The sequence below is a fragment of the Dendrobates tinctorius genome, unplaced genomic scaffold (genome assembly GCF_039654945.1).
Source record: "Dendrobates tinctorius isolate UK_male_01 unplaced genomic scaffold, ASM3965494v1 ptg000011l, whole genome shotgun sequence".
Classification (NCBI taxonomy): Eukaryota; Metazoa; Chordata; class Amphibia; order Anura; family Dendrobatidae; genus Dendrobates; species Dendrobates tinctorius.
The window spans coordinates 111172771-111196271 of NW_027361679.1; the positions used below are offsets into that span (position 1 = coordinate 111172771).

The 23501-nt window shown below is 47.1% G+C and overlaps 1 protein-coding gene across 1 annotated transcript in view; it reads right to left on the reverse strand.

The window, feature by feature from the left end:
• Window positions 1-12014, reverse strand: part of ELL (elongation factor for RNA polymerase II) — a 131811-nt gene extending 119797 nt beyond the window's left edge. Inside the window, exon 1 of the mRNA XM_073546153.1 lies at window positions 11783-12014. Coding sequence (XP_073402254.1) covers window positions 11783-11911 — 129 coding nt within the window. The 5' untranslated portion in view covers window positions 11912-12014. The remainder of the gene's footprint in view (window positions 1-11782) is intronic.
• Between the last annotated feature and the right edge of the window lie 11487 nt (window positions 12015-23501).

Genomic DNA, 23501 nt, shown 5'->3' on the forward strand with positions numbered 1-23501 from the left:
CTTGACAACAAGGTCCCATGGTGTTCACAAATCCAGTTACTATCTGCTGAAGCATGACATCCCACTCATCTTGAACGGAGGCCCTCAAGTCATGGAGGTTCTGGGGTACAGAGTTATGAGCCTCTACACGGCGACTCAGCTGATCCCATAGGTTTTCCATAGGATTCATATCTAGAGAAAGTGCAGGTCACTATTTGAGGTACCCCAGTCTCCAGCAGCCATTCCCTAATGACATGACCTCGATGAGCTGGAGTATTGTGGTCCACGAAGATGAAATTAGGCCTGTGTTGTTCATGCAGAGGCATAATGTCTGGTTAATGAGGTTATTCAAGTAGTAGGGGCTTGTCACTGTACAATTTACAAAGTGTAGGGCAGTTTTGTGTAGACTAGACACACCTGCCCTCACTAACGCCACGACCACTGGTGACAACTGTGGTTGATACATAGCACTCTCCTTGACATCTCCAACATTGTTGGTGGCCATCATTTCTGCTCAGCACGAATTGATTTTCATTAGTAATCAGCACTGAGGCCAATTGGTCCCTCATACTGTATAGATGCTCCCTGGCACATGTGCCTGGTGGTGTGATGAGGAACCCTTGAAGTTCATCTAGCACGCAGACTACGCTGATGTAAACGGTTTTGAATGGTCTGACGTGACACTTGGATGTCTCTTATCCAGGGTTGTGATCTCCAACTCAGACTCCGAGCACTGTCTCACTACTGAGCCTGTACATAAAGAGCAGAACAGATTCACGTCAACTAAGACGAGATCCTTAGATCGGGAACAGAACAGTCATTTATAGGACATTTCAGAACTTTCCTAAATTATTCTGAAAACCTTTACAGCCCATTCTGCACTGTACTACTATACCCAATGTATTATATATTTTAGGAGTCGGTCCATTTTATAGCGACTCCACAACCCTGCAGTCACCTCCCTTACATGTGCCTGGAGCATTCATCATCCAGTTCCGAAGTTCATTGTTCACAATGAAGTTGTCGTCAGAGTTGGATGCGGCCTAAGGACGTCCACTTCTATGCCTTTCTGTGGCCCTTCCAGTCGCTCTATACACCGTACTTTTCGGAATATAAGACGCACTTTTCCCCCCCAAAACTGGGGGGGGGGGGGGGGGGAGAGGAAATGGGGGTGCGTCTTATAGTCAGAATGCATTTACCAGTAGGGTGGCGGCAGGAGTCAGGCGATTCTGCGGTGGTCCAACGCTGCAGGGCGATGAGGTCACTCCCACATCTAAGGCTGGTGCAGCAGTATTTGTTGGTTATGGGGGCTCTGCCAACATTTTGTGAAGGCCCAGAGCCCTCGGGAGACAAGATCTTAACCTGCACACGCGCCGCCTCCGGCAGACATTTTCATAGAGGGCACAGCATCGTGGCAGTGGAAGTGTGGGGGCTCCAGGCTTTCACAAAATGTCAGCGAAGCCCCCGCACCACCACCGGACCAGTCTGGGATGGGAGTCATTTCACCAGACCACCAAACACCCCCTGTGACCCCGCTCCACCAGCGTTGCAGATTCTCCCCCCCCCCCCCCCGTAAGCTGAATTTGGCCTGCAAGACAGACCCTCATTTGACACATTAATTTTTTTCCCCTATTTTCCTCCTGAAAATTTGGTGTGCGTCTTATGGTCCAAAAAATACGGTATCTGTTGCAATCTGCTAATGACACTGACACTAAGCTCAGTAGCCACTTCACTCTGATAAAATCCTGCTTAAAGCCACACAATGGGGAGCCGGTACTGTTGATCAATTGTTAGGTGTCTTCTTGGTCTCAAAATGTGAACAGTATGATGAGGAAGACTGTTTAAATACCAACTGTCATTGAGCCCCCTCCCCCCTCCAAAAAAAAAAAAAAAAAAAAATATTGGCAGATTCATGGATCAAACACCTGTTGTGAATGTTGCCATTAAGATCCTTGCTAGAGAACAGCAAGTTGTGCAAAAAGTACTGACACATTGAACAGTTAGGGTTTGTTCCCACGGTCAGTAAACGTTGTGGGTTGGACGCTGCGTACATCCACAGCGTCAAACCCGCAGCGTCCAGATGTTACAGCATAGTGGGTGGGATTTCAAGAAGTTCCATGCCAACTATGCGTTTAGAGACGCCTCCAGCTTCCCTGCGTAAACGGACGTGCGGAACGTCTTTCCAGACCACAGCATGTCTATTTATGTTGCGGAGACGCTCAGTTTCCGCAGCGTAAATTACCCATAGGATTTAATTAGATGCGGTAAAACCTCATTATCTTTAGTCACATGCGTATTAAGTGTGGAAACGCAGCTTACTATGCATGTGTACCAATTTAAATAAAGGTGTACCTTGTGCCACAGCCAAAAGGTTGCATCCACTGTAGTTCTCGCGATGAGCTGAGCTGACCGTGAGAACGGCTGTGCCTGTCAAGGACCGAGTTATCTCCGGTCATCAGCTTCAAGCTCAGCCATGTCTGGATGTCAGGCTGAGTGGTGGTATAATGCCACCGTTCAGCCAAAGGCATCCAGATGTAGCAGAGCTGGACTCGTTGTGGGACAGTATGTATATCGTCTCGGCGGACAGGTATGGTATATTGTTGCTTTTTTATTTTAATTCTCTTACATGAGAATGAGGCTTCGGTGGAATTAGATGATGCAGTAAGTATGGTTTAATTAAGATCTATTAAAAAGAGACTGTGTCAATATTTCAATTAAAATACTTTATTCTGTCTTTATTTACCATATAACTATAGGATTAGTAATGGATAGGCGTCTTATTGACGCCTCTCCATTGCCAAGCCACGGGCTTGATGTCACCGGACAATACAAAGGTGACATCAACCCCACAAATATTACCTCACTTGCCACCACTACAGGTCAAATGGAAAGAGCCAAGTGCCACAATTGGCGCATCTTAGGATGTGCCAATTGTAGGGCGGCTGCAGGCTGCTATTTTAAGGTTGGTGAGGGCCAAAATCCACGGGTCTCACCAGCCTAAGAATGCCAGATCGCATCTGTCTGCTTTTACCTTGGCTGGTTAACAAAAATAGGGGGACCCCACGCTATTTTTTTTTTTTTTTTTAAGGAGATCCCACTATTTTTGCTAACCATCCAAGGGAAGCAAACTGCTGCAGCCTGGTGTTATCAGAAAGATAATGCAATTTTACCGCATATAATGAAATTGTATGGGTAATTTACACAGCGGAGACTGAGCGTCTCCAATACATAAATTGACGTGCTGCGTCTGGAAAGATGCACCGCATGTCCGTCTCTGCTGGTGAGCCGTGGGCATTGGTGCACACATAGTGGGCCTGGGATTTCTTTAAATCCCATCTCCTATGCTGTAACAATCTGGCCACTGCGGGATTGATGCTGCAGATGTACGCGGCTTTGTCCATTACGCGTAGTGTGCGTCAGGCTTCGTGGGAAGGTCATCTTTCAGTCCTGACTAACTATGGGTGAGCATGCATTTTGATACAATATGTGCTAGGTCGATATCCGGATGCTTTACTTATTGTGACAGTTGTGGTAACACTGTGTGATTGATAGGCTTTGCACCTTTCATTGATTGTTTGCTCTCCCAAGTCATACAGTGGACTTGTGACCTTCCCTTTGTGTACCAGTTATTATCTCCTCCTTTTTTTCTTTTTCTTTTATTTTGAATCATGTTTTATGTGATCGATTGTTTGTCCAATTATTCAATAAAAAAAAAAAAAATTTTTTATTTTTTGGCGTTTGTGGTACTCCCTAGCGTTGGCGTACAATGGCTAGTTTACAGGCTGACACCAGAAAAAAATGAAGATCTATCCAGCACAGCCATGGGCTGATATTAATAGCCTAGGAAGGGGCCAGGGATATTGCCCCCCCGGCTGAAAACATCAGCTTCTCAGCCGCCCCAGAAAAGGCTCATCTCTATGATGTGACTTATCTGGCGCTTAGCCTTGCTCTTGCCACTTGCCCTGTAGCGGTGGCAAGTGAGGTTCATATTTGTGAGGTTGATGTCCCCTTTGTATTCTCAGGTGACATCAAGCCCACAGATTAGTAATGGAGAGGCGTTTATAAGACACCTATCCATTAGTAACCACATAGTGATATTGTATAAAAACAGACACCCAGAATAAAGTCCTTTATTTGAAATAATGACACAGACTCCTTTAATGAATCTTAATTACACCATATTCAACGAACACCTAATCCACCAAGGCCAACATCTCCTGCAACAAAAATAAAATAAACCACAATATTCTTCACTTGTCCGCGGAGAAGATAAGCCACAGTGTCCCACGACGATCCTGACTACTTTGAGAGCATTCACTGATGTGACTGCTCTCAGAGAGCCGGCGATACACTGCGGGAGCGATGTAGTTCTCATGCAGCGGTGTTGAAGAGCTCCGGAGCTGATCCGCATGATGATCTCTCTCACGGTAGCTCAGTGATGCACTGACAGGAAGTAATCGCTCTCGCAGTGTATCGCAGGCGGCCAGGTAGAGCAGTCACATCTCCCGATATGACTGTTCTACACATGAGATCGCCGTGGGACACTCGGGATTACATGGACTACAGCGGACAGGCAAGTACATGGTGGTTTATTATTTTACATTTTTTCTAGGAGAAGAGCGCATAGGGGATTTGGTGTTAGGTGAGTAGAATGTGTTTATTTGAATATGTATGTAATTTTACTTTTTTTTTTTTTTCTAAATAAGAGCACAGGGGCAGGCTGATGACACTACATCTCCTATCAGTGGCACCTGCTGTCACGGTAATCATTGACAGCAGACGTAGCCCAATGAGAGCAATAGTCTCATCAGCTCACTCCTGCTGACCTGTGGTAAGTTTTTACCGCAGGTCACAGTCACAGCTGAGAGGTCATGCTGACATCTGACAGCATGACACAGCAGGGCTCAGACCAAAGGTCTTAGGCCATGGTCTGACATGCGAGGTACTCGCACGAGTCTCGCATGTCAATACCCGGCACTGCCACCGGCACTCGGAACGGAGCGTTCAGCTGCATGTATTTCTATACAGTTGAACGCTCCAATCCGAGTGCTAGTGGCGGATATTGACATGCGAGACTCGTGCGAGTTTCTCGCTTGTCTGACCCCGGCCTTACCGGCGGTAGCGTTACGGCCGATAAGAACCACCGCGCCAGTGTTTCCCACACAGTCACACAGAGGACAACGTGGGAAACACCATAGGAAGCACCATAGGAAGCCAGTAAAAACTCATGGCCCTATTATGCATGCACCTGTTCAGACTTCCAGATGAAGAATGTGGTTTAATAAACTACGCAAACTCTAGCCCCTTAATGACCGGAGCGTTTTTCGATTTTTCGCTCCCCTTTTTCCCCAGAGCCATAACTTTTTTATTTTTCCATCAATATGGCCATGTGAGGGCTTATTTTTTGCGGGACAAGTTGTACTTTTGAACGACATCATGTCGTGTACTTGAAGACGGGAAAAAAATATCCAAGTGCGGTGAAATTGCAAAAAAGGTGCAATCCCACACTTGTTCTTTGTTTGGCTTTTTTGCTAGGTTCACTAAATGCTAAAACTGACCTGCCATTATGATTCTCCATGTCATTATGAGTTAATAGACAACAAACATGTCTAGGTTCTCTTTTATCTAAGTGGCGAAAAAAAATTCCAAAGTTTGCTAAAAAAAAATGTGTAATTTTCCGAGACCCGTAGCGTCTCCATTTTTCGTGATCTTGGGTGGGGTGAGGGCTTATATTTTGCGTGTTGGGCTGACGTTTTTAATGATACCACTTTTGTGCAGATACAATCTTTTGATCGCCCGTTATTGCATTTTAATACAATGTCGCGGCGACAAAAAAAACGTAATTCTGCTGTTTTGATTTTTTTTTGCTCCTACGCCATTTAGCGATCGGCTACATCCTTTCTTTTTATTGATAGATCGGGTGATTCTGAAAGCGGCGATACCAAATGTGTGTAGGTTTGATTTTTTTTTTTTGTTTTATTTTGATTGCGGAGAAAGGGGGTGATTTAAACTTTTATTTTTTTGTAATTTTTAAACACTTTTTTTTTTTTTTTAAACTTTTAGCATGCTTCAATAGCCTCACAGCCTCCATAGGAGGCTAGAAGCATGCCATACTTGATCGGCTCTGCTGCATATAGGCAATGCTCAGATCGCCTATGGCTAAGTGCACACGTACCGACGCTCTCGCGGAAATTACCGCGAGAATTCCGAAATTCCAGTCCGCGGGAAAATCGCATTTTAAATTCCCGCGATTTTCCCGCGGAAAAACTTGCATTTTGCAAGCGTATTTAGCTTGCAAAATGCTAGCGTTCTCCAAGCGATCTGTAGCATCGCTTGGAGAACTGATTGACAGGTTGGTCACACTCGTCAAACATAGTGTTTGACGAGTGTGACCAACTTTTTACTACTGAGGCCGCCTATGCAGCATCAGTAGTAAAAGATAGAATGTAAAAAAAATAAAAAATGGTGTTATTCTTACCCTCCGACGTCCCGCGCATCCGTTCCCAGTAATCCTTTGCGAAAATGCCCGCGATGACGTCAGTTCTCGCGGAATCGCGACGTCTCGCGGTAATTCGCGATGACGTCGCGTGAATGACCGCGAGACATCGCGATCCCGAGAGAAGGGACGTCATCGCGAGCATTTTCGCAAAGCACTACTGGGAACGGGAGCGTGAAGAGAAGCGAGAAGGCTGCGCGGGACGCCGGAGGGTGAGAATAACAATATTTTTTATTTTTAAATTCTATTTTTTACAGGGATATGGTACCCAAAGCCCGGAGGACAGTCTCCTCTCCTCCGGACCATGGGTACCATCCGCAATTGTTCTGCTTACTTTCCGCATGGTGTGCACAGCCACATGCGGGAAATAAGCGGAACAATGCATTCCTATGAGTGAGGGATCGCCGCGATTCCGCAAATTAATGAGCACGCTGCGGTTTTTACTGCGAAGCGATTCCGCCGCGGTAAAAAACGCAGCATTAGCACAGCATTGCGGAATCCCATAGGAATGCATGGGATGCTTATTTTTCGCGTTTTCGCGGCAAAATCGCGCGGTTAAAACCGCCGCGGAAACGCGAAAAAAACGCCACGTGTGAACTCAGCCTATATGTAGCAGAAATACAGCATTACTATGAGCGCCGACCACAGGGTGGCGCTCATAGCAATCTGCCTGCAACAACCAGAGTTCTCTATGAGACCTCTGGTTGTCATGGCAACACATCGCTGACTCCCGATCACATGAAGGGGTCGGCGATGCGCTCATTTCCGGCCGCAAGCTCTAGTTAAAGCCCGCTGTCAGCGTTTGACAGCGGGATTTAACTAGTTAATAGGCGGGGCGGATCGCGATTCTGCCCGCGCTTATTGCGGGCACATGTCAGCTGTTTATAACAGCTTTGAGTACGGCTCATCGCAGAAGCCCACCTCAAAGCAGAGGATACCGACCGCTGTACTATCCCGTCAGCGGTCGGTAAGGAGTTAAAGCTGTATATTGGTTCACCTTAGTAAAGCTGATAAAATGGTCTATGAAAGACATGGACGGAGACGGATTCAGAGGAGCGTCTCCACACGATAAATTGACATGCTGCGGTCTGCAGAGACGCACCGCATATCCGTCTCTGCTGGTGATCCATGGGCTTATGTGGAATGCATAGTGGGCATGGGATTTCTTGAGATCCCATCCACTATGCTGTAACATCTGGACGCTGTACAAGTACGCAGCGTCCAACCTGCAGCGTTTACTGATCGTGTGCACCAACCCTTAGGGAGCCTGTACACGGCCAATTATTACAGCATCAGTATATGCACATTAGAGACAGACAATTGCCATAAAAAGTTAAAGAAAACAATCCAAGAATTTAGGAACGGGCATCACATTATTCACTGCTACCTGGGTGGGTGGGCATTTGTATATATACACATGCACTTGTTTCCCAAGAAGGGCACAGAATGTTACTCTGCCACATTTCTAAGCCCATCTAAATACACAGACACTCAGAAAAAATTCCTAATGAAGATGACGCATCATGTGTAAGTGCCATCTATGGCCCAGAAGGAGGTGCGTCCGAGTCCCATTTCTAGGGGGGAGTCAGGCAGATCCCCCAAACACACTGCAGAAACACAAAGTGAACAGGGCCTACCAGGACTATGGGGTCAGTAAGGAATCTCAGACTCCCTGACTTCGACCCCAAAGCACTGGTCACTACAGAGCATGTACATAAAGTGCAGCACAAATTCATCTCATCTACATCTCCACAGCACTGGTCACTACTGAGCATGTACAGAAAGTGCAGCACAAATTCATCTCATCTACATCTCCACAGCACTGGTCACTACTGAGCATGTGCATAAAGTGCAGCACAGATTCATCTCATCTACATCTCCACAGCACTGGTCACTACTGAGCATGTACATAAAGTGCAGCACAGATTCATCTCATCTACATCTCCACAGCACTGGTCACTACTGAGCATGTACATAAAGTGCAGCACAGATTCATCTCATCTACATCTCCACCAGGGCTGTGGAGTCGGTAAGCCAAACCTGCGACTCCGACTCCGACTCCTCAATTTCCCTTACACCGACTCCGACTCCAACTCCGACTCCACGACTCCGACTCCCACACATATTGCTTATATTTAAGTGAAAAATTTATTGTAGTACAATGTGAACCTCAGACATTTAATCATTTTTATGATCCAATAATCAAGATATTTAGATAGAACAGAATATATATTGGTGTACTACCCGGTTTTCATTCTTTTTGGTACAGATACGATATGGATAGACAGATATGGATAAATGGATATATAGATAGAGCAGATTTCTAATCTGCTTTTGCTATTGAAAACATTATCTATGAGCTCAAAAACCTTTCAGGTGATGCCGTTTTTTTAAAAAGATGATCTGCTTTTGCAGCTGAAAAACGTATCCTCAAAAAACACAGGAAAAACGCTGTGCGTGAATGTAGCCTTAGATCAGGAATAGAACAGCCATTTATAGGACATTTCATAACTTTCCCAAACTCCTATAAAAAAATATTCAGCACATCCTGCATTGAATTACTGTACCCAATTTATTATATATTTTAGGAGTTGGAGTCGGTCCATTTTATACCGACTCCACCAAAATGAGCACCGACTCCGACTCCACAGCCCTGATCTCCACAGCACTGGTCACTACTGAGCATGTACATAAAGTGCAGCACAGATTCATCTCATCAATGACTCCACAGCACTGGTCACTACTGAGCATGTACATAAAGTGCAGCACAGATTCATCTCGTCTACGACTCCACAGCACTGATCACTACTGAGCATGTACATAAAGTGCAGCAGAGATTCATCTCATCTACGACTCCACAGCACTGGTCACTACTGAGCATGTACATAAAGTGCAGCAGAGATTCATCTCATCTATGACCCCACAGCACTGGTCACTACTGAGCATGTGCATAAAGTGCAGCACAGATTCATCTCCCCTCCGGCCCCACAGCACTGGTCACTACTGACATGTACATAAAGTGCAGCACAGATTCATCTCATCTATGACCCCACAGCACTGGTCACTACTGACATGTACATAAAGTGCAGCACAGATTCATCTCATCTACGACCCCACAGCAATGGTCACTACTGAGCATGTACATAAAGTGCAGCACAGATTCATCTCATCTACATCTCCACAGCACTGGTCACTACTGAGCATGTACATAAAGTGCAGCACAGATTCATCTCATCTCCGACTCCACAGCACCGGTCACTACTGAGCATGTACAGAAAGTGCAGCACAGATTCATCTCATCTACGACTCCACAGCACCGGTCACTACTGAGCATGTACATAACGTGCAGCATAGATTCATCTCATCTATGACCCCACAGTACTGGTCACTACTGAGCATGTACATAAAGTGCAGCACAGATTCATCTCATCTACGACTCCACAGCACCGGTCACTACTGAGCATGTACATAAAGTGCAGCACAGATTCATCTCATCTATGACCCCACAGCACTGGTCACTACTGAGCATGTACATAACGTGCAGCATAGATTCATCTCATCTATGACCCCACAGTACTGGTCACTACTGAGCATGTACATAAAGTGCAGCACAGATTCATCTCATCTACGACTCCACAGCACCGGTCACTACTGAGCATGTACATAAAGTGCAGCACAGATTCATCTCATCTATGACCCCACAGCACCGGTCACTACTGAGCATGTACATAAAGTGCAGCACAGATTAATCTCATCTCCGACTCCACAGCACCGGTCACTACTGAGCATGTATATAAAGTGCAGCACAGATTCATCTCATCTATGACCCCACAGCACTGGTCACTACTGAGCATGTACATAAAGTGCAGCACAGATTCATCTCATCTACGACCCCACAGCACTGGTCACTACTGAGCATGTACATAAAGTGCAGCACAGATTCATCTCATCTACGACCCCACAGCACTGGTCACTACTGAGCATGTACATAAAGTGCACCACAGATTCATCTCAACTACGACCCCACAGCACCGGTCACTACTGAGCATGTACATAAAGTGCAGCACAGATTCAGCTCACCTCCGACTCCACAGCACTGGTCACTACTGAGCATGTACATAAAGTGCAGCACAGATTCATCTCATCTACGACCCCACAGCACCGGTCACTACTGAGCATGTACATAAAGTGCAGCACAGATTCATCTCATCTACGACCCCACAGCACTGTTCACTACTGAGCATGTACATAAAGTGCAGCACAGATTCATCTCATCTACGACCCCACAGCACCGGTCACTACTGAGCATGTACATAAAGTGCAGCACAGATTCATCTCATCTACGACCCCACAGCACTGGTCACTACTGAGCATGTACATAAAGTGCACCACAGATTCATCTCATCTACGACCCCACAGCACTGGTCACTACTGAGCATGTACATAAAGGGCAGCACAGATTCATCTCATCTACAACCCCACAGCACTGGTCACTACTGAGCATGTACATAAAGTGCAGCACAGATTCATCTCATCTACGACCCCACAGCACTGGTCACTACTGAGCATGTACATAAAGTGCAGCACAGATTCATCTCAGCTGAAAGTTGAGATCCTTACATCAGGAACAGAACAGACATTTATAGGACGTTTCAGCACATCCTGCACTGAACTACTGTACCCAATGTATATGTTTTAGGAGTCAATCCATTTTATACAGACTCCACCGCCCGGGGACCTATTACCATCTTGGTGCCAGTGGCATAGAGGGCAGTCCGAGAACTGAAGAAAGTCCCCAGGCCTGTCCTGGAGCGCAACATAAGAAAGGCAAAGAGCCAGAAGTCTCCTACACACACAGGAGGAAGCATGGCGACATCCTGCCCGAGGGCCAGAGGCTGGTATCCGGCCCAATCCCCTGCATCTGCCCAAGACCCCGCTCATCAGCCAGACCTCTGGGAGGAGTATGCAGAGGAGGCACAGGCAGGTGACAAGTTACTGGCACAAGGCTGCCACCATATCAGGGGCACCAAGCCTGGGACCACCGAGGGCAGCTGACAGCCCACTGCAGCAGACGCAGGCGGGAGCACAAGGTGGCCAGAGTGGGGGTTACCCTGGAGGTCGGGGGTGCCCGGAGTCCACCTCCTTATAAGGCAGGGGCCAAGGAGCCAGCTCCTGGACAGTGGACAAACTTCAGGAGGGTACACCAACACAATGGCAGCTCAGCCTCACCGACCCCACAGAGCAAGAGTAACAGCCCGGACGGCACGAGACCCCCACACACCGTCCCCCCGCTCCTGCTCGCTGTACCTGGCTGCTCCGGTAGCTTTCAAAGGCTCGTAGGGCACTGTCGGTAAGCTTCACGTGGAAGACGGACACCCTCCCTCCGACCCTCCCGCAGGACAGCCCGTAACTCCGTTCCTCCTGCAGTGCCGCCATCTTAACAACACCATTCCCCACGGTAGCGGATGGTTCCCTTCCCCTAGAAGGACCTGACGTCACGAGTCACGTGCCCGCGATCACATGACCGGCAGCTCTATAGGGACTAGGAGTCGGGACGCTGAGGTTCGAGTGGCGTACGTTATGCACGGTTAGAAGACTGGTGCCCCTGTGCCGGGGGGAACGCTGTCCCTGTGCTGGGGGTACTGTGCTCAGGACCGGCAGAGACATAGCAGACACCTATCCAGCGCCCTCTAACGACCCCGTACCTCACACTACATATGTATACTATCATAGAATGCCGAGAAGTGGCCCAATAACCCTCCACTAGCCACCTGGTACTGTCATATACTGCCAGTGTAATACCCAGAAGTGGCCCAATCCTCCATTATTCACCTGGTACTGTCATATACTGCCAGTGTAATACCCAGAAGTGGCCCAATCCTCCATTATTCACCTGGTACTGTCATATACTGCCAGTGTAATACCCAGAAGTGGCCCAATCCTCCATTATTCACCTGGTACTGTCATATACTGCCAGTGTAATACCCAGAAGTGGCCCAATCCTCCATTATTCACCTGGTACTGTCATATACTGCCAGTGTAATACCCAGAAGTGGCCCAATCCTCCATTATTCACCTGGTACTGCTGTATACTGCCAGTGTAATACCCAGAAGTGGCCCAATCCTCCATTATTCACCTAGTACTGTTGTATACTGCCAGTGTAATACCCAGAAGTGGCCCAATCCTCCATTATTCACCTGGTACTGTCATATACTGCCAGTGTAATACCCAGAAGTGGCCCAATCCTCCATTATTCACCTGGTACTGTCATATACTGCCAGTGTAATACCCAGAAGTGGCCCAATCCTCCATTATTCACCTGGTACTGTTGTATACTGCCAGTGTAATACCCAGAAGTGGCCCAATCCTCCATTATTCACCTGGTACTGCTGTATACTGCCAGTGTAATACCCAGAAGTGGCCCAATCCTCCATTATTCACCTGGTACTGTCATATACTGCCAGTGTAATACCCAGAAGTGGCCCAATCCTCCATTATTCACCTGGTACTGTCATATACTGCTAGTGTAATACCCAGAAGTGGCCCAATCCTCCATTATTCACCTGGTACTGTCATATACTGCCAGTGTAATACCCAGAAGTGGCCCAATCCTCCATTATTCACCTGGTACTGTCATATACTGCCAGTGTAATACCCAGAAGTGGCCCAATCCTCCATTATTCACCTGGTACTGTCATATACTGCCAGTGTAATACCCAGAAGTGGCCCAATCCTCCATTATTCACCTGGTACTGTCATATACTGCCAGTGTAATACCCAGAAGTGGCCCAATCCTCCATTATTCACCTGGTACTGTTGTAGAGTGCCAGTGTAATACCCAGAAGTGGCCCAATCCTCCATTATTCACCTGGTACTGTTGTATACTGCCAGTGTAATACCCAGAAGTGGCCCAATCCTCCATTATTCACCTGGTACTGCTGTATACTGCCAGTGTAATACCCAGAAGTGGCCCAATCCTCCATTATTCACCTGGTACTGTCATATACTGCCAGTGTAATACCCAGAAGTGGCCCAATCGTCCATTATTCACCTGGTACTGTCATATACTGCCAGTGTAATACCCAGAAGTGGCCCAATCGTCCATTATTCACCTGGTACTGTCATATACTGCCAGTGTAATACCCAGAAGTGGCCCAATCCTCCACTAGCCACCTGGTACTGTCATATACTGCCAGTGTAATACCCAGAAGTGGCCCAATCCTCCATTATTCACCTGGTACTGTCATATACTGCCAGTGTAATACCCAGAAGTGGCCCAATCCTCCATTATTCACCTGGTACTGCTGTATACTGCCAGTGTAATACCCAGAAGTGGCCCAATCCTCCATTATTCACCTGGTACTGTCATATACTGCCAGTGTAATACACAGAAGTGGCCCAATCCTCCATTATTCACCTGGTACTGTCATATACTGCCAGTGTAATACCCAGAAGTGGCCCAATCCTCCATTATTCACCTGGTACTGTCATATACTGCCAGTGTAATACCCAGAAGTGGCCCAATCCTCCATTATTCACCTGGTACTGTCATATACTGCCAGTGTAATACCCAGAAGTGGCCCAATCCTCCATTATTCACCTGGTACTGTCATATACTGCCAGTGTAATACCCAGAAGTGGCCCAATCCTCCATTATTCACCTGGTACTGTCATATACTGCCAGTGTAATACCCAGAAGTGGCCCAATCCTCCATTATTCACCTGGTACTGTCATATACTGCCAGTGTAATACCCAGAAGTGGCCCAATCCTCCATTATTCACCTGGTACTGCTGTATACTGCCAGTGTAATACCCAGAAGTGGCCCAATCCTCCATTATTCACCTGGTACTGTTGTATACTGCCAGTGTAATACCCAGAAGTGGCCCAATCCTCCATTATTCACCTGGTACTGTCATATACTGCCAGTGTAATACCCAGAAGTGGCCCAATCCTCCATTATTCACCTGGTACTGTCATATACTGCCAGTGTAATACCCAGAAGTGGCCCAATCCTCCATTATTCACCTGGTACTGTTGTATACTGCCAGTGTAATACCCAGAAGTGGCCCAATCCTCCATTATTCACCTGGTACTGTCATATACTGCCAGTGTAATACCCAGAAGTGGCCCAATCCTCCATTATTCACCTGGTACTGTCATATACTGCTAGTGTAATACCCAGAAGTGGCCCAATCCTCCATTATTCACCTGGTACTGTCATATACTGCCAGTGTAATACCCAGAAGTGGCCCAATCCTCCATTATTCACCTGGTACTGTCATATACTGCCAGTGTAATACCCAGAAGTGGCCCAATCCTCCATTATTCACCTGGTACTGTCATATACTGCCAGTGTAATACCCAGAAGTGGCCCAATCCTCCATTATTCACCTGGTACTGTCATATACTGCCAGTGTAATACCCAGAAGTGGCCCAATCCTCCATTATTCACCTGGTACTGTCATATACTGCCAGTGTAATACCCAGAAGTGGCCCAATCCTCCATTATTCACCTGGTACTGTTGTAGAGTGCCAGTGTAATACCCAGAAGTGGCCCAATCCTCCATTATTCACCTGGTACTGTTGTATACTGCCAGTGTAATACCCAGAAGTGGCCCAATCCTCCATTATTCACCTGGTACTGCTGTATACTGCCAGTGTAATACCCAGAAGTGGCCCAATCCTCCATTATTCACCTGGTACTGTCATATACTGCCAGTGTAATACCCAGAAGTGGCCCAATCCTCCGTTATTCACCTGGTACTGTCATATACTGCCAGTGTAATACCCAGAAGTGGCCCAATCCTCCATTATTCACCTGGTACTGTCATATACTGCCAGTGTAATACCCAGAAGTGGCCCAATCCTCCACTAGCCACCTGGTACTGTCATATACTGCCAGTGTAATACCCAGAAGTGGCCCAATCCTCCATTATTCACCTGGTACTGTCATATACTGCCAGTGTAATACCCAGAAGTGGCCCAATCCTCCATTATTCACCTGGTACTGTCATATACTGCCAGTGTAATACCCAGAAGTGGCCCAATCCTCCATTATTCACCTGGTACTGTCATATACTGCCAGTGTAATACCCAGAAGTGGCCCAATAACCCTCCACTAGCCACCTGGTACTGCTGTATACTGCCAGTGTAATACCCAGAAGTGGCCCAATCCTCCATTATTCACCTGGTACTGTCATATACTGCCAGTGTAATACCCAGAAGTGGCCCAATAACCCTCCACTAGCCACCTGGTACTGCTGTATACTGCCAGTGTAATACCCAGAAGTGGCCCAATCCTCCATTATTCACCTGGTACTGCTGTATACTGCCAGTGTAATACCCAGAAGTGGCCCAATCCTCCATTATTCACCTGGTACTGCTGTATACTGCCAGTGTAATACCCAGAAGTGGCCCAATCCTCCATTATTCACCTGGTACTGTTGTATACTGCCAGTGTAATACCCAGAAGTGGCCCAATCCTCCATTATTCACCTGGTACTGTCATATACTGCCAGTGTAATACCCAGAAGTGGCCCAATCCTCCATTATTCACCTGGTACTGTCATATACTGCCAGTGTAATACCCAGAAGTGGCCCAATCCTCCATTATTCACCTGGTACTGTTGTATACTGCCAGTGTAATACCCAGAAGTGGCCCAATCCTCCATTATTCACCTGGTACTGTCATATACTGCCAGTGTAATACCCAGAAGTGGCCCAATCCTCCATTATTCACCTGGTACTGTCATATACTGCTAGTGTAATACCCAGAAGTGGCCCAATCCTCCATTATTCACCTGGTACTGTCATATACTGCCAGTGTAATACCCAGAAGTGGCCCAATCCTCCATTATTCACCTGGTACTGTCATATACTGCCAGTGTAATACCCAGAAGTGGCCCAATCCTCCATTATTCACCTGGTACTGTCATATACTGCCAGTGTAATACCCAGAAGTGGCCCAATCCTCCATTATTCACCTGGTACTGTCATATACTGCCAGTGTAATACCCAGAAGTGGCCCAATCCTCCATTATTCACCTGGTACTGTCATATACTGCCAGTGTAATACCCAGAAGTGGCCCAATCCTCCATTATTCACCTGGTACTGTTGTAGAGTGCCAGTGTAATACCCAGAAGTGGCCCAATCCTCCATTATTCACCTGGTACTGTTGTATACTGCCAGTGTAATACCCAGAAGTGGCCCAATCCTCCATTATTCACCTGGTACTGCTGTATACTGCCAGTGTAATACCCAGAAGTGGCCCAATCCTCCATTATTCACCTGGTACTGTCATATACTGCCAGTGTAATACCCAGAAGTGGCCCAATCCTCCATTATTCACCTGGTACTGTCATATACTGCCAGTGTAATACCCAGAAGTGGCCCAATCCTCCATTATTCACCTGGTACTGTCATATACTGCCAGTGTAATACCCAGAAGTGGCCCAATCCTCCACTAGCCACCTGGTACTGTCATATACTGCCAGTGTAATACCCAGAAGTGGCCCAATCCTCCATTATTCACCTGGTACTGTCATATACTGCCAGTGTAATACCCAGAAGTGGCCCAATCCTCCATTATTCACCTGGTACTGTCATATACTGCCAGTGTAATACCCAGAAGTGGCCCAATCCTCCATTATTCACCTGGTACTGTCATATACTGCCAGTGTAATACCCAGAAGTGGCCCAATAACCCTCCACTAGCCACCTGGTACTGCTGTATACTGCCAGTGTAATACCCAGAAGTGGCCCAATCCTCCATTATTCACCTGGTACTGTCATATACTGCCAGTGTAATACCCAGAAGTGGCCCAATAACCCTCCACTAGCCACCTGGTACTGCTGTATACTGCCAGTGTAATACCCAGAAGTGGCCCAATCCTCCATTATTCACCTGGTACTGCTGTATACTGCCAGTGTAATACCCAGAAGTGGCCCAATCCTCCATTATTCACCTGGTACTGCTGTATACTGCCAGTGTAATACCCAGAAGTGGCCCAATAACCCTCCACTAGCCACCTGGTACTGCTGTATACTGCCAGTGTAATACCCAGAAGTGGCCCAATCCTCCATTATTCACCTGGTACTGCTGTATACTGCCAGTGTAATACCCAGAAGTGGCCCAATAACCCTCCACTAGCCACCTGGTACTGCTGTATACTGCCAGTGTAATACCCAGAAGTGGCCCAATCCTCCATTATTCACCTGGTATTGCTGTATACTGCCAGTGTAATACCCAGAAGTGGCCCAATAACCCTCCACTAGCCACCTGGTACTGCTATATACTGCCAGTGTAATACCCAGAAGTGGCCCAATCCTCCATTATTCACCTGGTACTGCTGTATACTGCCAGTGTAATACCCAGAAGTGGCCCAATAACCCTCCACTAGCCACCTGGTACTGCTGTATACTGCCAGTGTAATACCCAGAAGTGGCCCAATCCTCCATTATTCACCTGGTACTGCTGTATACTGCCAGTGTAATACCCAGAAGTGGCCCAATAACCCTCCACTAGCCACCTGGTACTGCTGTATACTGCCAGTGTAATACCCAGAAGTGGCCCAATCCTCCATTATTCACCTGGTACTGCTGTATACTGCCAGTGTAATACCCAGAAGTGGCCCAATAACCCTCCACTAGCCACCTGGTACTGCTGTATACTGCCAGTGTAATACCCAGAAGTGGCCCAATCCTCCATTATTCACCTGGTACTGTCATATACTGCCAGTGTAATACCCAGAAGTGGCCCAATCCTCCATTATTCACCTGGTACTGCTGTATACTGCCAGTGTAATACCCAGAAGTGGCCCAATAACCCTCCACTAGCCACCTGGTACTGCTGTATACTGCCAGTGTAATACCCAGAAGTGGCCCAATCCTCCATTATTCACCTGGTACTGTCATATACTGCCAGTGTAATACCCAGAAGTGGCCCAATCCTCCATTATTCACCTGGTACTGCTGTATACTGACAGTGTAATACCCAGAAGTGGCCCAATAACCCTCCACTAGCCACCTGGTACTGCTGTATACTGCCAGTGTAATACCCAGACGTGGCCCAATCCTCCATTATTCACCTGGTACTGTCATATACTGCCAGTGTAATACCCAGAAGTGGCCCAATCCTCCATTATTCACCTGGTACTGCTGTATACTGCCAGTGTAATACCCAGAAGTGGCCCAATAACCCTCCACTAGCCACCTGGTACTGCTGTATACTGCCAGTGTAATACCCAGAAGTGGCCCAATCCTCCATTATTCACCTGGTACTGCTGTATACTGCCAGTGTAATACCCAGAAGTGGCCCAATCCTCCATTATTCACCTGGTACTGCTGTATACTGCCAGTGTAATACCCAGAAGTGGCCCAATAACCCTCCACTAGCCACCTGGTACTGCTGTATACTGCCAGTGTAATACCCAGAAGTGGCCCAATCCTCCATTATTCACCTGCTACTGCTGTATACTGCCAGTGTAATACCCAGAAGTGGCCCAATCCTCCATTATTCACCTGGTACTGTCATATACTGCCAGTGTAATACCCAGAAGTGGCCCAATCCTCCATTATTCACCTGGTACTGCTGTATACTGCCAGTGTAATACCCAGAAGTGGCCCAATAACCCTCCACTAGCCACCTGGTACTGCTGTATACTGCCAGTGTAATACCCAGAAGTGGCCCAATCCTCCATTATTCACCTGGTACTGCTGTATACTGCCAGTGTAATACCCAGAAGTGGCCCAATCCTCCATTATTCACCTGGTACTGTTGTATACTGCCAGTGTAATACCCAGAAGTGGCCCAATCCTCCATTATTCACCTGGTACTGTTGTATACTGCCAGTGTAATACCCAGAAGTGGCCCAATAACCCTCCACTAGCCACCTGGTACTGCTGTATACTGCCAGTGTAATACCCAGAAGTGGCCCAATCCTCCATTATTCACCTGGTACTGCTGTATACTGCCAGTGTAATACCCAGAAGTGGCCCAATCCTCCATTATTCACCTGGTACTGTTGTATACTGCCAGTGTAATACCCAGAAGTGGCCCAATCCTCCATTATCCACCTGGTACTGTTGTATACTGCCAGTGTAACACCCAGAAGTGGCCCAATCCTCCACTATCCACCTGGTACTGTTGTATACTGCCAGAGTAATACCCAGAAGTGGCCCAATCCTCCATTATTCACCTGGTACTGTTGTAGAGTGCCATTGTAATACCCAGAAGTGGCCTAATCCTCCATTATTCACCTGGTACTGTTGTATACTGCCAGTGTAATACCCAGAAGTGGCCCAATCCTCCATTATTCACCTGGTACTGTTGTAGAGTGCCAGTGTAATACCCAGAAGTGGCCCAATCCTCCATTATTCACCTGGTACTGTTGTATACTGCCAGTGTAATACCCAGAAGTGGCCCAATCCTCCATTATTCACCTGGTACTGTTGTATACTGCCAGTGTAATACCCAGAAGTGGCCCAATCCTCCATTATTCACCTGGTACTGTTGTAGAGTGCCAGTGTAATACCCAGAAGTGGCCCAATCCTCCATTATTCACCTGGTACTGTTGTAGAGTGCCAGTGTAATACCCAGAAGTGGCCTAATCCTCCATTATTCACCTGGTACTGTTGTATACTGCCAGAGTAATACCCAGAAGTGGCCCAATCCTCCATTATTCACCTGGTACTGTTGTATACTGCCAGTGTAATACCCAGAAGTGGCCCAATCCTCCATTATTCACCTGGTACTGTTGTAGAGTGCCAGTGTAATACCCAGAAGTGTCCCAATCCTCCATTATTCACCTGGTACTGTTGTATACTGCCAGTGTAATACCCAGAAGTGGCCCAATCCTCCATTATTCACCTGGTACTTTTGTATACTGCCAGTGTAATACCCAGAAGTGGCCCAATCCTCCATTATTCACCTGGTACTGTTGTATACTGCCAGTGTAATACCCAGAAGTGGCCCAATCCTCCATTATTCACCTGGTACTGTTGTATACTGCCAGTGTAACACCCAGAAGTGGCCTAATCCTCCATTATTCACCTGGTACTGTTGTAGAGTGCCAGTGTAATACCCAGAAGTGGCCCAATCCTCCATTATTCACCTGGTACTGTTGTAGCGTGCCAGTGTAATTCCCAGAAGTGGCCCAATCCTCCATTATTCACTGGTACTGTTGTATACTGCCAGTGTAATACCCAGAAGTGGCCCAATCCTCCATTATTCACCTGGTACTGTTGTATACTGCCAGTGTAATACCCAGAAGTGGCCCAATCCTCCATTATTCACCTGGTAATGTTGTAGAGTGCCAGTGTAATACCCAGAAGTGGCCCAATCCTCCATTATTCACCTGGTACTGTTGTATACTGCCAGTGTAATACCCAGAAGTGGCCCAATCCTCCATTATTCACCTGGTACTGTTGTATACTGCCAGTGTAATACCCAGAAGTGGCCCAATCCTCCATTATTCACCTGGTACTGTTGTATACTGCCAGTGTAATACCCAGAAGTGGCCCAATCCTCCATTATTCACCTTGTACTGTTGTAGAGTGCCAGTGTAATACCCAGAAGTGGCCCAATCCTCCACTATCCACCTGGTACTGTTGTATACTGCCAGTGTAATACCCAGAAGTGGCCCAATCCTCCATTATTCACCTGGTACTGTTGTAGAGTGCCAGTGTAATACCCAGAAGTGGCCCAATCCTCCATTATTCACCTGGTACTGTTGTAGAGTGCCAGTGTAATACCCAGAAGTGGCCCAATCCTCCATTATTCACCTGGTACTGTTGTAGAGTGCCAGTGTAATACCCAGAAGTGGCCCAATCCTCCATTATTCACCTGGTACTGTTGTATACTGCCAGTGTAATACCCAGAAGTGGCCCAATCCTCCATTATTCACCTGGTACTTTTGTATACTGCCAGTGTAATACCCAGAAGTGGCCCAATCCTCCATTATTCACCTGGTACTGTTGTATACTGCCAGTGTAATACCCAGAAGTGGCCTAATCCTCCATTATTCACCTGGTACTGTTGTATACTGCCAGTGTAATACCCAGAAGTGGCCTAATCCTCCATTATTCACCTGGTACTGTTGTATACTGCCAGTGTAATACCCAGAAGTGGCCCAATCCTCCATTATTCACCTGGTACTGTTGTAGCGTGCCAGTGTAATACCCAGAAGTGGCCCAATCCTCCATTATTCACCTGGTACTGTCATATACTGCCAGTGTAATACCCAGAAGTGGCCCAATCCTCCATTATTCACCTGGTACTGTCATATACTGCCAGTGTAATACCCAGAAGTGGCCCAATCCTCCATTATTCACCTGGTACTGTCATATACTGCCAGTGTAATACCCAGAAGTGGCCCAATAACCCTCCACTAGCCACCTGGTACTGCTGTATACTGCCAGTGTAATACCCAGAAGTGGCCCAATCCTCCATTATTCACCTGGTACTGTCATATACTGCCAGTGTAATACCCAGAAGTGGCCCAATAACCCTCCACTAGCCACCTGGTACTGCTGTATACTGCCAGTGTAATACCCAGAAGTGGCCCAATCCTCCATTATTCACCTGGTACTGCTGTATACTGCCAGTGTAATACCCAGAAGTGGCCCAATCCTCCATTATTCACCTGGTACTGCTGTATACTGCCAGTGTAATACCCAGAAGTGGCCCAATCCTCCATTATTCACCTGGTACTGTTGTATACTGCCAGTGTAATACCCAGAAGTGGCCCAATCCTCCATTATTCACCTGGTACTGTCATATACTGCCAGTGTAATACCCAGAAGTGGCCCAATCCTCCATTATTCACCTGGTACTGTCATATACTGCCAGTGTAATACCCAGAAGTGGCCCAATCCTCCATTATTCACCTGGTACTGTTGTATACTGCCAGTGTAATACCCAGAAGTGGCCCAATCCTCCATTATTCACCTGGTACTGTCATATACTGCCAGTGTAATACCCAGAAGTGGCCCAATCCTCCATTATTCACCTGGTACTGTCATATACTGCTAGTGTAATACCCAGAAGTGGCCCAATCCTCCATTATTCACCTGGTACTGTCATATACTGCCAGTGTAATACCCAGAAGTGGCCCAATCCTCCATTATTCACCTGGTACTGTCATATACTCCCAGTGTAATACCCAGAAGTGGCCCAATCCTCCATTATTCACCTGGTACTGTCATATACTGCCAGTGTAATACCCAGAAGTGGCCCAATCCTCCATTATTCACCTGGTACTGTCATATACTGCCAGTGTAATACCCAGAAGTGGCCCAATCCTCCATTATTCACCTGGTACTGTCATATACTGCCAGTGTAATACCCAGAAGTGGCCCAATCCTCCACTAGCCACCTGGTACTGTCATATACTGCCAGTGTAATACCCAGAAGTGGCCCAATCCTCCATTATTCACCTGGTACTGTCATATACTGCCAGTGTAATACCCAGAAGTGGCCCAATCCTCCATTATTCACCTGGTACTGTCATATACTGCCAGTGTAATACCCAGAAGTGGCCCAATCCTCCATTATTCACCTGGTACTGTCATATACTGCCAGTGTAATACCCAGAAGTGGCCCAATAACCCTCCACTAGCCACCTGGTACTGCTGTATACTGCCAGTGTAATACCCAGAAGTGGCCCAATCCTCCATTATTCACCTGGTACTGTCATATACTGCCAGTGTAATACCCAGAAGTGGCCCAATAACCCTCCACTAGCCACCTGGTACTGCTGTATACTGCCAGTGTAATACCCAGAAGTGGCCCAATCCTCCATTATTCACCTGGTACTGCTGTATACTGCCAGTGTAATACCCAGAAGTGGCCCAATCCTCCATTATTCACCTGGTACTGCTGTATACTGCCAGTGTAATACCCAGAAGTGGCCCAATAACCCTCCACTAGCCACCTGGTACTGCTGTATACTGCCAGTGTAATACCCAGAAGTGGCCCAATCCTCCATTATTCACCTGGTACTGCTGTATACTGCCAGTGTAATA